The sequence below is a fragment of the Seriola dumerili genome, unplaced genomic scaffold, assembly GCF_002260705.1.
Source record: "Seriola dumerili isolate Sdu_G_001 unplaced genomic scaffold, Sdu_1.0 BDQW01000533.1, whole genome shotgun sequence".
NCBI lineage: Eukaryota > Metazoa > Chordata > Actinopteri > Carangiformes > Carangidae > Seriola > Seriola dumerili.
Window position 1 is genome coordinate 638,731 of NW_019174788.1, and position 13,685 is coordinate 652,415.

The window sequence follows — 13,685 nt, forward strand, 5'->3', positions numbered from 1 at the left end:
CATGATGAAAATGAGAGACTAAATGGAAATATGCAAATACACCAATACACCCTTCTCTAATAAGGTGGACTTGCCATACTCCCTGATGCAGGATTTGATGTTGTGGTTCCATTCATAACAGGCTTGCCACCTGTGGCAAAAAAATTGATAGGATAAGGAAGGATAAGGAAAAATCTGAGAATTAGCAATAGTCTTCTCTTGTTTACATGGGAAAACAGGCTGGAATGTTCACTAAAACATCTTAATATTTGGTAAAAAAAATATACCAGTGGAGTTTGATGGCTGGGTTGTGGACATCATTGAGGTTGGAGTCATGGAGGAGGATGAACTGGTCCCAACTGAGGCCGTCATTGAGGTGCTGGACTGGGTCATAGCTGTAGAGGAGGCAGAGGTGGTTCCTGAATTAGTAGCACTGGCTGAATTAGAAGACATCATAGAAGTTGAAGATGCAGAATTTGCAGTGGTTGTTTTGCTGGTGGTTGTGGGGAGATGGGTGGTAGTGGATGGTGAGCCTCCAGAGGTGGTAGTGGAGGATGACTGGGTGGTTATGCTTGCCATGCCTCCGGAGGTGATTGTGGTTGTGTGGGGCTGGATGGTAGTGGATGGTGAGCCTCCAGAGGTGGTAGTGGTTGTGGGGGGCTGAGTGGTAATGGACGGTGAGCCTCCAGAGGTGGTAGTGGAGGATGACTTGGTGGTAGTGATGACTGGTGTGCCTCCGGAGGTGATTGTGGTTGTGTGGGGCTGGGTGGTAGTGGATGGTGAGCCTCCAGAGGTGGTAGTGGTTGTGGGGGGCTGAGTGGTAATGGACGGTGAGCCTCCAGAGGTGGTAGTGGAGGATGACTTGGTGGTAGTGATTGCTGGGGCGCCTCCGGAGGTGATTGTGGTTGTGTGGGGCTGGGTGGTAGTGGATGGTGAGCCTCCAGAGGTGGTAGTGGTTGTGGGGGGCTGGGTGGTAATGGATGGTGAGCCTCCAGAGGTGGTAGTGGAGGATGACTGGGTGGTGGTGATTGTTGTGCCTCCGGAGGTGATTGTGTTTGTAGGGGGCTGGGTGGTAATGGATGGTGAGCCTCCAAAGGTGGTAGTGGAGGATGACTGGGTGGTGGTGATTGTTGTACCTCCGGAGGTGATTGTGTTTGTAGGGGGCTGGGTGGTAATGGATGGTGAGCCTCCAAAGGTGGTAGTGGAGGATAACTGGGTGGTGGTGATTGTTGTGCCTCCGGAGGTGATTGTGTTTGTGGGGGGCTGGGTGGTAATGGATGGTGAGCTTCCAGAGGTGGCAGTGGAGGATGGCTGGGTGGTGGTAATTCCTGTACCTCCAGTGGTGGTGGAGGTGGTAGACTGGGTGGTAGTTGCTGTGCTGCTGGTGGTCATCAGAGTGGACTGGGTGGCGGTTGGGGGCTGGGTAGTGATGGTAGTGGAGATTGTTGTTGGTGTGGGGGTGGTAGAGGATGATGGTTGGGTGGTTATTGTGCTTCCAGAGGTGGTGGTGGTGGTTGGGGATTGGGTGTTAGTGGTTGCTGTGGTTGCAGTGGTTGCTGTGGTTGCAGTGGTTGCTGTGGTTGCAGGGGTCGTGGTTGTGGGAGACTGGTTGGTGGTGGTAGCAGTGGTGACTTGTGGTTGGCCTGACACTAATACTGCTGGCAGAAGTAGTCCAAATAGAATGAGGCACAGGATACCTGTAGGAAAATATGTATTTTATTGTTTGGAAACTAAAATATATGAAATAATTAGCAGTTATTTAGCTTAGCTAAGCCAAAACAAAACAAAACAAAACAAAACAAAACAAAACAAAACAAAACAAAACAAAACAAAACAAAACAAAACAAAGTATTGAATGGATTGCCATGAAACTTTATACAGATGTTTTCACTCATCCAATGACATATCTCAACATCTGCCTACAGGATTGCCACACAACCTTGTACAAAGAAATTGTCAGTGTGTTGGTTTTGAGCTAAGTGGAAAGTTAATAGAAAACTTTTAGCTATGCTAGCGGAGGGACTCGAGAGATGAGAATGTCTATCAGTCTGTCATCATTTTGATCCAGACAGCATTGCCATTACATTTTGTACACACATTTTGTACACATATTCATGCGTCATATTAACTTTGGTGATATGTTGCCTTTAGCACCAGAACAGGGATTTCTGCCACAACTTTAACTACTTAAGAGGTGTGGAAGATGGAAAAAAAGTTTTTAGAGGCCAAAATTCCAGCAACACTTAACTACAGTACAAAGGACAGCTTCAATGCAAGATCAACATGTTTTGGCTCGAGGACTTCATCAGGGTCTATATGTTATACTGAATACTCATTAGCAAATTTTAGCATGCCAAACATGATAAACCAAGTCCTAACAAATAGCATTATCTGTGTGTCAGCATGATAGCATGCTGATGTTAGCATTTAGACTGTGCCTTTACAGCCTCACAGGGCATTTAGTGTGGCTGTAGACACTTAGTCTTGTTCCCCACTGTGTCAATATAAGGAAAATAACAAAATTAAATTCAAGAAACTGAGGTTTTGGCATGGATAATATTATCTAAGTATGCATACTTGTATCTACAAGCTTTGCACCAACTTGCTGTATGCTTGCTGCGACGCAACCATGCCAACATGCATGTGTCATCTTTTTTATTCACTAGAGAGCGACAGTATGACAATTTTGCTTTTGGGACAGTGGCAATGGAGTCCCAGAGTTTCTGTGGCTCTGCCTGCTTTTATTTCCTGACAAAAACCTGTTTCGTAATGAGGACTATGTCACATTATCTAATACATTATGTACATAAAAGACATTTTACACTTAACAGTTTATTGAATTAATGCAAGATGCTTTGGATAGAAAACATCAACCACAAGACATGTCACTTGGAAGAAGAAGTTTTCAGGTTTTGACCACCTAACAGCCATGTGGCCTATCAAAGTGTCTTTCAAAGAGACCTGCACTGCAGCTACATGCAAGTTGCTGCAAGATGACGACAAAATCCTGACTATGCAAATATTCCTGTATTTTGACAGTCATTCTTATTTTCAGACATTGTAATTTTACTATTGTTAATTCTGTCTAATCTGTACATGCAGCATCTATTGCATGTCTGTCCATCCTAGAAGAGGGATCACTCCCCTGTTGTTCTATTATTACTTCTTCCTCTTTTCTTCTTGTTCAAAGTTTTTCTTTTTCTTTTCTTTTTTCAAATTTTGGGCTAAGGTTAGAGGGTCTTGTATGTTGTACAGATCATAAAGCCCTTTGACACAAATTTGTGGGTCATTTTTGGGGTTTTGGGTTCTGGGATTTTGGGTCATTTAAATAAAACTGACTTAATCTGACAGACAAGGTTGGTTGAAATAACAAACTGATTGTTTCTACAATGCACCTCTGAGAATGAACACGTATGCGACCACTGACAGTGATTTTAAATAAAGCAAACACACTCATACCTGTGTTTTTTGTGAGAGTGGTGGAGGCCATTATCTCATTGGCAGAAAGGGAGTGAGGTCTTTGTCCAGCCTGTAATTAAATCACGTCTGTCAAAATCCTGGTAAAGGAAAGGATAAAACATACAATGAACATGAATGGACAGCTGCAGGATGTTCAGCAATTAATGTTCACAAGGTCTGTTGTGTAGACATAATGACAAATCTCTGCTAGCAGAACAAACTGAGCAAAAGCAAACTTAATTTGTGTGTTGACAAAAGATCTTTATGATGAATAGTAATGTGGGCACAATTCAAACTGTTTACCCATGCTCATACGTCCCTGAATTACAGCCGTGTTCATTCCTTATAACCCACCTGGTCAGTTCTTTTGATCTGTGGGAGCTAAGTCATCATGTGCTCCCCTCTCTTTACAATCCTCTAATTGTTCTGGTGAAACTGATCTCATAATTGTTTGGCTGAGTCACAATACAAGAAACTGATAAATGTGAGATTTAAAGCTGCACTTCAGCTTTTTTCCCCCTCACACTTTTACACACAGTCTCTCACCTCAGTGGTGCCTTGAAGAAAACATTTTAAGTTCAGGCATGATAAACAATTTTTGGTAATGTCACCCCCGCATGAGGTCATTGCTGCTAAGAATGGTTTTGTGTAGTGACACTCAATTATATCATAAGTATCTCTGTTTGCAATGGTCTATCAGTGAAGACAATTAAAATATGTTTGTTCCTGGATCAGTCCCCTTGGGAGAACTGCTAAGCGGCACAGCTTGTTTTTCCCTGCTCCCTTGGATCCCAGCACGGCCTCCTAAGGGCTCTACACCCTGGAAACTGAGTGACAACACAGCCCCTCTGGCTAGTCAAAATACTGAGTTTAACTGGAAGACGTGAAGTTCAGATTTCTCACTGATATTGTTTGATGTATAGTGTGTGTTCAGGTGCTGAATCCTCATGTTGCACATCACACTCTCATGTGGTCTCCCTGACATAAACTTACAATTTGCCTTTTCATTGTGTTGTATAAGGGAAGCATGCAAAGTTGACTCCAAAGTCTACTTAAAATAACAAAAGGAGCTCTCAACAGTATCACCTTCTGTGAATATTCAGCAATTTTAGAGAGACTTTTTTTCTGACTCTAATGTGAATGAATGTTGTCTGTATGTTTCGAGAAAGGAGGAGATGCTTCAAACAGAAAACCTGAAAATGTTTTGTGAGTAATTTTAAAATCAGTCAAAATGGGGTCATTTTTTGGCTATGACACAATTAATCGTTTTCGAGACAAAAAAAAGTTATCTGAATAGGAAAAGCTAAGGTAAATGATATTTGAAAAAATAGAGGAAATGCTTTGCATTCGTTCAAATTTATCAAAATAATTGTTAGTAATTGACTTGTTCATTATATGACATATTAATAATGCATATGTAAAATAGCGTTTGTAACAGAAATGTCAAAATATAACAGATACCAGACGCAGCAGATGCTCTACTGTATCATTCACTGGCTAATAAAGGTGATACACTTGTTGGTCTGCATCACCCTGCAAGTCCCTGTACACAAATATCAAAGCCCTCTTTAGCTGAACTTAAATTGTACTCACAAAATTCATCATTTAAAATCAGTACTGTTTCTATGAAAGTCCACTCACCTGTGGTGCACTCTGCAGGGTTTTTTGTCAGCTGTGGTTGAAGTGAGTGAGCTCTCTCTTTCTGTGGTGTTCCCTTTCTCTGTGGCTCTCTCTCACCTCCCCCCTTCACTTCCTGCTGACAGTAGTAACGTAATAAGTGGAAACTCTCACCCGCACAGCTATACTAGTGTGAGAGGAGGAGACTAATGGCCTCTTGTTGCTGGGTGGGTCTAAAGATGCCCCAGAAGTGACGAGGTAATGATTCCTGGAAAAAAAAAGTTGGGTATTTGGATATTGATCAGGTTAGATTAGAGAAAATGGAGAGCATAATTATCCCATTGTGACTGGTTTTGAATTGTGATGTTGACCTGAATCTAGTCAACCCATGACATAATTAAATGCTTAATTCAAACATGCACATTCAACGCCAAAAAAATCAAATATTTATGCAAAACTGTGCCACATTAATAGGTAAATGTATACTTTAATTATCCTTCCTACCCTCAGCTATCAAAATATATTCTAATACCATTTTACACTGTGTCAATTTATAAAAGAAGATTAAATTACGATATATTGCAGTGTTAGGTTGCTTTGATGAAGGTTGAATAAAAATGTGCACCCAGCAATTAAAGATTTACAAAAATAACTCAGTGGATTAAGCCTTTGCTAGCCTATAAGAGCACAGGTGAGATTTCAGTGCCCTGTGGGCTGATTGTATAGGGAACCTCCTGGTTTCTATTCAACACAATGTGAAATCAGACCCCCGCTCTCTGCCAGCCATAAAGACCCCACAGACTACAATTACCTCTTTGTGGCCTAAAGAACGAAGAATTCTTGGGCACAATACAAAAAGCACTTGCACAATTCAGGTGACAGAAATTTCTTCCTTTCCTCAACGCAGCAGCATGAAACACATGAAATTTGTCTACAGTGTGTATAGGTAATTCAAAGTATTGTGTTTACACTGCTAAAGGGACATCTCTAAAGGCAGGATATGAGCTGTATTGCTACATGCTGTACTACAGTACTGTATTACATTATAGCAAAGAGCTGCAGTTGTTCCTCTTATCCATACTAGCTGCCATGAGTTCCCTTGTTAGAAGAGTGCTCCACAAAACCACCAACTAAACCTCAGTGGATGAAGCAGAGATGAGGATGGGTATTTTGCCCATAGGCCACTGAAGGTCTTAATTTTTTTATATCAGTTTTTAGTTATTACTTTTTTTTCTGGCAAACAGTAGAATTTTTAGTAAATACAGGCCACTTCTTGATGAGTCTTTGTCAATCCAAGATACAATATTTTCTCAAAGGAAATTCATACTCGAAAACATCTCTAAGGGTTCAAGAGATATTCTCCCAAAATATGGTAATCCTTTTACATGAGCAGAACTGTGGGGATGAATAACATTTATGTGCCAATATAATCTCTAACATTGTTGTTGGTTGTTCATTTAACAATAACTCTTTCAATGTATGTCTTTCAGAAATGTGAGCCAATCCTACACTGTGCTGGTCATCATGACTTCATCAATACTCTTTATTGTCCCAGGGGGGGGAATTCTTTTCACTGTTTCACATATCCTTATAAACAGATTTACTTGCATATGGTTGTATACTTAGTTTGATCAACTGTATAAAGTATAAAGTACACAGTGTGCACATACATCATACAGGAAACCATTGTCCCACCCCAGTATCCTTGTGTATACCAAAACAAGGCATAAATGTCACTGCATGATTTTACTACACAGATAGCTCCATGAAAATATCACAATCATTTGCATTTCAAAAAAATAGACTTCACACCATGACAGTACTGTCTGACAACAAAAGGCCACAAACTTATTCAAATGATAGACTGTAATGAAACTAGATAAAGACATCATGGCTATTGTCTGAAGGTGGATGCTGACTGTTACTGTTTGGTTGTTTGTTTGCATGAATGTGCACAATATATGTGTAAGGAAATGACGCAGGATGAGAGGGGAGTGTTTTTTCTGACTCTCTGAATGCAGACTACTTACACAACACACTAAACCGTGTAAGGACGAAATTTATACGCCTTTTCACACAGCAATAATCTGTAGGCTCACATTTCACTTGAATGTCCAGCTTAACTCTGAAACCAAACACTCTTGTATTGTATAATCAGTTGAATAATCAACTAGATAAACATGCTGCCACTTTTCACGCTTGATGTCCAAAGAGTGAAATAGACAGTATGATGGTTTTGTCTGAACAAACAGCTCCTCACTGCTGTTTCTGACCAGCAGCCTCCACAGAAAAGTAATATACTTACACTCATCTCTGTACAAACTGAGCCAAGTAGGTCTGTTTGACCTTTGAAGATGTATAGTCACATCAGTAAAACATTGTTTACCATTTCATAATTGTGAAATACAGTTTGCTATTGTTCCTCAGAGCTCTCTAGGATTGAGGAAGTTGCTGATATGTAAAACCACAGCAAACTCCAAATGATGGAAAGATTTGCATTTCCTGGATATACTGATAAAAGGGCACAGTGTCCATAAATAGCAAAAATAAACATTATGTCATATATGGTGCATTCTGTACATAGTAGGACAGTGACACACATAGGTTTTTTTTGGTTCATGCTCCAGCACTTTGGAAAACAATTATACATTATGAAACTTCCAACTCTAATTTGAAAGTGAACAAATTGTAGTCTCGTAGCTTTTTTAAACGGAGGCAAAATTATGTTGGACAGAATTTAATTTTAATTTGGCAGTAAATCCTTTGTAAGCAATAACTAGCCAAAGTCTATAAGTGACAGACATCAGAAGACACTTCTTCACTTGTGATGCTCTGCCAGGCTCATGCAACTGCCCTCACTTTCTGCTGTTTAACTGTAAATCCAAAAAGACAAACAAAAAAAACAAAAAACAAAACAAAAAAAAACAACCCTCCTTAGCTGGATTACCAATTTGGCAAAATAGGAAATTACCCCGCAGCTCCAGACTGTCAAAATCATTGTCCAGCTGCAAATCCCCTGTTCTACCACATCCCATTCTATTGGATTCAGATCTGGTGACACGGCAGGCCACTGAAGTACACTGAACTCACTGTCATGCCCGTGAAAGCAGTCTGGCCATTCTCCTCTGACCTCTCTCATCAACAAAGTGCTTCTGTCCACAGAACTGCCGCTCACTGGATCTTTTTTTTTTTTATTGTTGTTTTTTGCACCATTCTGAGTAAAAACTCTAGAGGCTGTTGTGTGTGACAATCACAGGAGATCAGCAGTTTCAGAAACACTCAAATGAACCAGTCAGGTACCAACAATCACACCAAGGTCAAAGTCACTGAGATCACCTTTTTGCCCCATTGTCATGTTTTAACATGAACATTAACTGAAGCTGCTGACCTGCACCTGCATGATTTTATGTATTGCACTGCTGCTACATGATTGGCTGATTGGATAATGGTATGAATAAGCAGGTGTAAAGGTGTCCCTAATAAAGTGTAAAGAGAGCCTATGTATGATGTTGTCACACTCGAAATTTAAATAAAGTGTTCAGTTTAATCAGGTGTTAGGTTTGGACAAAGTTGAGTGTTAGCACTTTAATCTCATATTCAGGGTTCCATTTCAAAACAAATATAGCTTTTGTGGGTGTCCATTCTAAAGAATAAAAGCAAAAAACATCTGTTTAACGCTTCCGGAGCTCTTATAACTGAATGTGTCAAAAGATAGACACAACAGATGGATGCTGACACCGAATCCTCCTTCTTCCAAAAGGGTTAACGGTTGCACTGCATGTGGAGTCTTATTCACATTGTTAATAGTTACGGCTCAGTAGACCAAATTAAGCAGCCTGGATGCAACTGGACTGTGTAGCTGCATGACTAAGAAGATTAGAAAAGATTTACCTACCCAGCAGTCGTCAGCAGCGCTGTTCACACAGACTTGGTGCGCAGCAACAGGTCAGTGAGCTCTGTGCACCACATTAGCACTCTCCATGGACTAGGACAGAGGCCCATTGACCAGAAATGGGAGTCATCATTTTCTTATGACCTCAAAAGGGGCTTGTTTCCTCCTAATCTACAATTCAGCTACTGGCAAAGGTCAGTGTCCGACTCTATCTGTACATTTCTGATAGTAAGCTTTAATCAGTGTTTATGTGTGTTCGTTTGTGGATGAGGTCAGAGCAAGGCAGCACTCACCCACAGGTGGCATAGCCTATTTACCGTAGCAGCCTACACCTGATCCTTTGGACTTGTTCGACCGCAGTTCAGCAAAACGACTTTCATGAATACACTTAAATGTCAAGATCCAAAATCATTTCAGCCATGAACTGTCATTCATTCTACAGTCAGAGTACCACCATGTGGGGTGAACATGCTTCAACATGACGGCTTATATCCTGTGGACTGTGATTACATGGACAGTCAAGGGGATACTGTGCACCTGCAGGTTCCTTTGGGTGAGCTTATGTTCTCGGAAATTTGAAATTTGGATCTCTCATTGATAGCAATCTTTGGTAAAGGTTGATATTTATAGTGAATATACAATAAGTCATGTTTATTCACCTTCCAGATATGCCCATACAATGCAATCAAATTCTTGCCGAGGGAACAGCACATCACAGAGGACACAAGCCGTCAGCTGAAACAGCTTGTGGGTAAGGATTGCCAAAAAAATCTGCAATAAAAATTGGCAAATAAAATCTTTACTTTCAATTAAAAAGACTTAATTTAACTCGGTTGATTCTATTCAGAGCTGCTGGTGCATTTTAGCAAATGAAAATGAACTGTTTAGGAATAGAAGTCTGTTTGTCCTGTCTATGTCCTGTCAAATGTAAACTAACAAGTAATCTTTCATCTGGTTCACAAATACAAAGGTCTATCTACATCCTACTGTAAATCTACTTTACATGTCCTCAGCACTCATGCAAGTAGAGATATGATGTGATTACCTCATTTGACTTTGTTTGTCAGTTTTTGAAAGTAAAGGGATTGCAGCCATACCAGGGAGCCCTGACCGTACAGCTGCCCTTCATAAAAGACTGACCAAAACCGAAAGGGAGATCCTGTCACTTAAGACTAGGATTGTATGTGAGAGAGCATCATGGGAAAGGAGGTTTGCAGAGCTGCAAAGAAAACAGGAAGAGCTACGTCATCAGGTGTGTTTGTGAATGTGTGTGTGTGAGTGTGGTTGAGGTTGTGTTTATGACTTCATTAATGATGACTTGGCTCTGTCTCCTCAGCTGGCCTCTGAGGCTGGAGTGTTGGTGAAAGTGGGCAGTTGTGATGACCGGAGAGAGTCAGGAGTGGACAATGGAGATGTGTTTGAGGAGTGCTCAAGTAAATGACAATAATATTCCTATGTTTTCATACGTGCAAGCCTTTGAATTTAACAATGATCCTGAGTGCTATTTTCTAATGAACAGGTGGTCTCTCAAGACAGATGTACCCAAACAGAGGGTCTGAGGTGTCATCAAGAGGTGACACCTGTGCCAGCAGTTTGTCAGGCAGCCAGTTCTCCTCATCTTCAGCACTGAGCTCAAGAACTGCCTCCTCCTCATCTTCAGCCACTAGGTACAGCATGTGTGTATGGCAAATATGAGGCTACAACCAGCAGCTGGTTGACTTAACTTAGCACAAAGACAGGAAACAGGGGGTACAAGCCAGCCTGGCTCTGTCCAAAGGGACACCACTACGCTGGTTTAGACATTTAGTAAAAGAAAAATCACCCTCCATATACGATGTATCACAGATGTTCCTAAAGCTGACAATTAATGTAGAATTGTCCATATCATCCCCATCTTTGTTGTACCACTGACTGAACTGTCTTATCATTCAGTGTGAGATCATGGAGGACATTCTACGGGCCTCAGCGGGTTTTTGTCCCCCACTCCCCCATGGACCTGCAGATAGGTCACCGGGTCAGGATCATGCTGCCATCTGGACGGATCAGTACAGGAACAATTCGTTTCCTGGGCCACCTGCAGGGGGAGGCAGATCTCCACCTTGGGGTGGAGCTGCAGACACCCGATCATGGATTGCATGATGGCAGCCACAGGGGACGCAGCTACTTTGAATGGTAACTGATCTTATTTCTTTACCGTGTGATCAAAAGCAACATGTGGCTTCTCAGTGTGTCTCAGGATGAGCAACCTGACATTTACAGCTGTAGTGGGATTCCAGTCACTGCGGCTTTACTGGGATAATTTCAACTCAAATGCTTCATAGAAACCTTACAAATCTCTTTTAAATGTGTGCTTTGGAAGTTGCTATTGTTCCAATTATAAATCACAACAGATTTATGCAGTACACTAAAACATTAACTTTTGGCCTCTGCAATCCAGCTGATATTACAGTATGATTCCTAAAGCATGAGTTAAATACATAAAATTGCATGCTAGGGTTATATAGACACAACACTACTGTCCTTAGGTATTTAACAGTCAAACAACGCCTCTAGACATACTTGAGCAAATGTGCACTTGAGTGACAGAGTTGAATATGCAAATAAGGCCGCGGTCAATTTGGGAAGCTCAAATTATAGCATGAAGTGTGAATTTCAGATGTGAGATGTGAACTCATTTGCCTACAGCAATAACTTTTGGTGGTTGGAAACTTTTTTTGTTTTTTCATTTTCTTGTTTTCAGTTTATTTATTCAGTTTCAATTTTTAATTTAATTTCTGTCCTTTGCAGCAAGCCTGGATATGGTGCCTTTGTACCATTCCACAAACTCCTGATGGCCTGGGAATGACAAACATACATGTATCATGCTGCCCATGTAAAAGAGGACTAACTGAATGAAGAACAACAGCCACAGTCATGGATCTGATACCTTATTGTAATGAGGTACATTTTTGTATCATGCATGAAAATATGTCTGTGTCCTGCATGTGACGAAATGTCAATTTAATTGATATTCAAAATAAAAATATAATTTCAACAAACATAGTTCAAAAGCACTTTATGAAGCCTGGGCACAGAAAGGTTAAGAGTTGCAGAATGTTATTGCTGTTCTTTCTTTGAGCAAGGTCAAGTGTAAGTCTACCCACAGAACAAGCAAAAAAAGTATCTTGTAGTCTAACAGTGAAAAGCAGAATTTCAAGCACAACATCAGGCTTGGTTGAAAAAACAAACTTAAAGGGCGGTATTAAAAACATACAGAGCACTGTGAACAAAAACATTTTTCTTCTTGCTCTGAGTGACACTCAAATATTAGCCGAAAGGGATTTTCACTCCAAGTAAATATGAGAATGACTCTAAGCACATCTGTCAAACATAGCACAATACGATCTGACTTGCCCTGACACTGACAATTTCACTCCGTGATAATGTGAATGAATTGCTTAAGATTGGCAAGTGTCATTGACAAATTACTGTGACAATGCACAGTAGCCTCATGTCTCCTGACAAGCTGAGGAAATATGGAAGTGTTGATCAGTTACTGTATATTCAGTGAAAACTTGAACTGAATTACTTCTATTTTTCTTTTACAAACCAATTAAAACATAGTGTGAGACAACATACAGCACTTATATAAAAATCATGTAAATCGTGTCAATATTTATATTCAGTCAACTGTAATTCTCCACTCTTGCTGATATGTTTGCCTAGATTACACAAGTGCTAGTGTGGCTCCTGCCGGATATCATGTGTGCATATTCGACATTTTTGAAATAGTTAAAACAACAGTTAAAAGGAGAAAATGGTCTTAAAACATAGACTTAGACAACAAATAATGAACATATTGGGTTTAAAAGAACTATAGGGACATATCACAACATAGTCAAAGAAGTGGAGTCAGCTTGAGATAGGTGTCTTTTTTAGCAGTCTCAGTTCAGTCCAGCATTAATGTTGGTTGAGTTGCAGTTATTTTTTTCATTTCACTCAAAGTAAGAATGAATATGCAACCGAACTAGCAGCTCTGCTATGCTAAATGCTTGCCTCAGCATGCTAACATGCTCACACCGATAATCCTAGCACGTTTATGTTTAGCGGGTATAACGTTTACCTTATTCAGTGTGTTAGTTTAGTGTGTTAGCACGCCATCATTTGCTAATTAGCTCTTAATAGTGCCTACTCTTCATAGCAGCTCTAGAGGAAACATCAGGGGACCAACAGAGTAAGTTGGATTCATTATGAGGGAATTTCTGGGCAATTCATCCAGTAGTTAGTGAGATATTTCAGTCTGGACCAAAGTGGTGGACTAACTGACCGACCGACAGATCTACATTGTCATCTTTAGTTGTAAAACTCTGACAGAAATTCAAGTTCAATTAAAAGATCTTTAAAAAAAAAGAAAAAAAAAAGTAAGTAAGTAACAGTAGAGAGCCAGAATCTTTGTTCGCTTGAGCATGCATACATACACACATACACACACACACTGGCTGACCTTTCCCCTCAGCTACTAAAGCAAAATGAGTTTCTTGATCAAGCCTACAACCTGAGCTGCAGAGTACAAAAATTCTTTGTTTTAAAGAAAAACCCTTGGGCTAGTTAAAAAAAATGGTTGTAGTAGACGAGTCTGTGCATGGGGAAACTGATCAGACGTTTTACAACAGCAAGCTTTTTCCAGTTTTTATTAAAATGTAAGCATTTCTAGTCCAGTAAATGATCTTATATGGTACAAAGGTAAGTGGTAAATTGC

At 40.4% G+C, this 13,685-nt stretch overlaps 2 protein-coding genes across 3 annotated transcripts; one reads left to right on the top strand and one right to left on the bottom strand.

The window, feature by feature from the left end:
* Window positions 1–56: 56 nt before the first annotated feature.
* LOC111235721 (mucin-5AC-like) lies at window positions 57–3,469 on the bottom strand. Its single transcript, XM_022764235.1, has 3 exons — window positions 3,439–3,469; window positions 267–1,634; window positions 57–130 (listed from the first exon to the last, which is right to left on the bottom strand). The coding sequence occupies exons 1-3, from the start codon at window positions 3,467–3,469 to the stop codon at window positions 57–59; spliced, it is 1,473 nt and encodes a 490-aa protein (XP_022619956.1).
* Window positions 3,470–8,997: 5,528 nt separating this feature from the next.
* Window positions 8,998–11,930, top strand: LOC111235813 (CAP-Gly domain-containing linker protein 4-like). 2 transcript variants are annotated; one of them, XM_022764373.1, is made up of 8 exons: window positions 8,998–9,141; window positions 9,390–9,500; window positions 9,614–9,698; window positions 10,015–10,199; window positions 10,284–10,380; window positions 10,467–10,614; window positions 10,880–11,119; window positions 11,735–11,930. In XM_022764373.1, exons 2-8 carry the CDS (start codon window positions 9,426–9,428, stop codon window positions 11,790–11,792), a joined length of 888 nt encoding a protein of 295 aa, XP_022620094.1. In that variant the 5' UTR covers window positions 8,998–9,141; window positions 9,390–9,425; the 3' UTR covers window positions 11,793–11,930. The 2 variants fall into 2 exon arrangements, with proteins under 2 accessions (XP_022620094.1, XP_022620095.1); XM_022764374.1 differs by lacking the exons at window positions 9,390–9,500; window positions 9,614–9,698.
* Window positions 11,931–13,685: the final 1,755 nt, after the last annotated feature.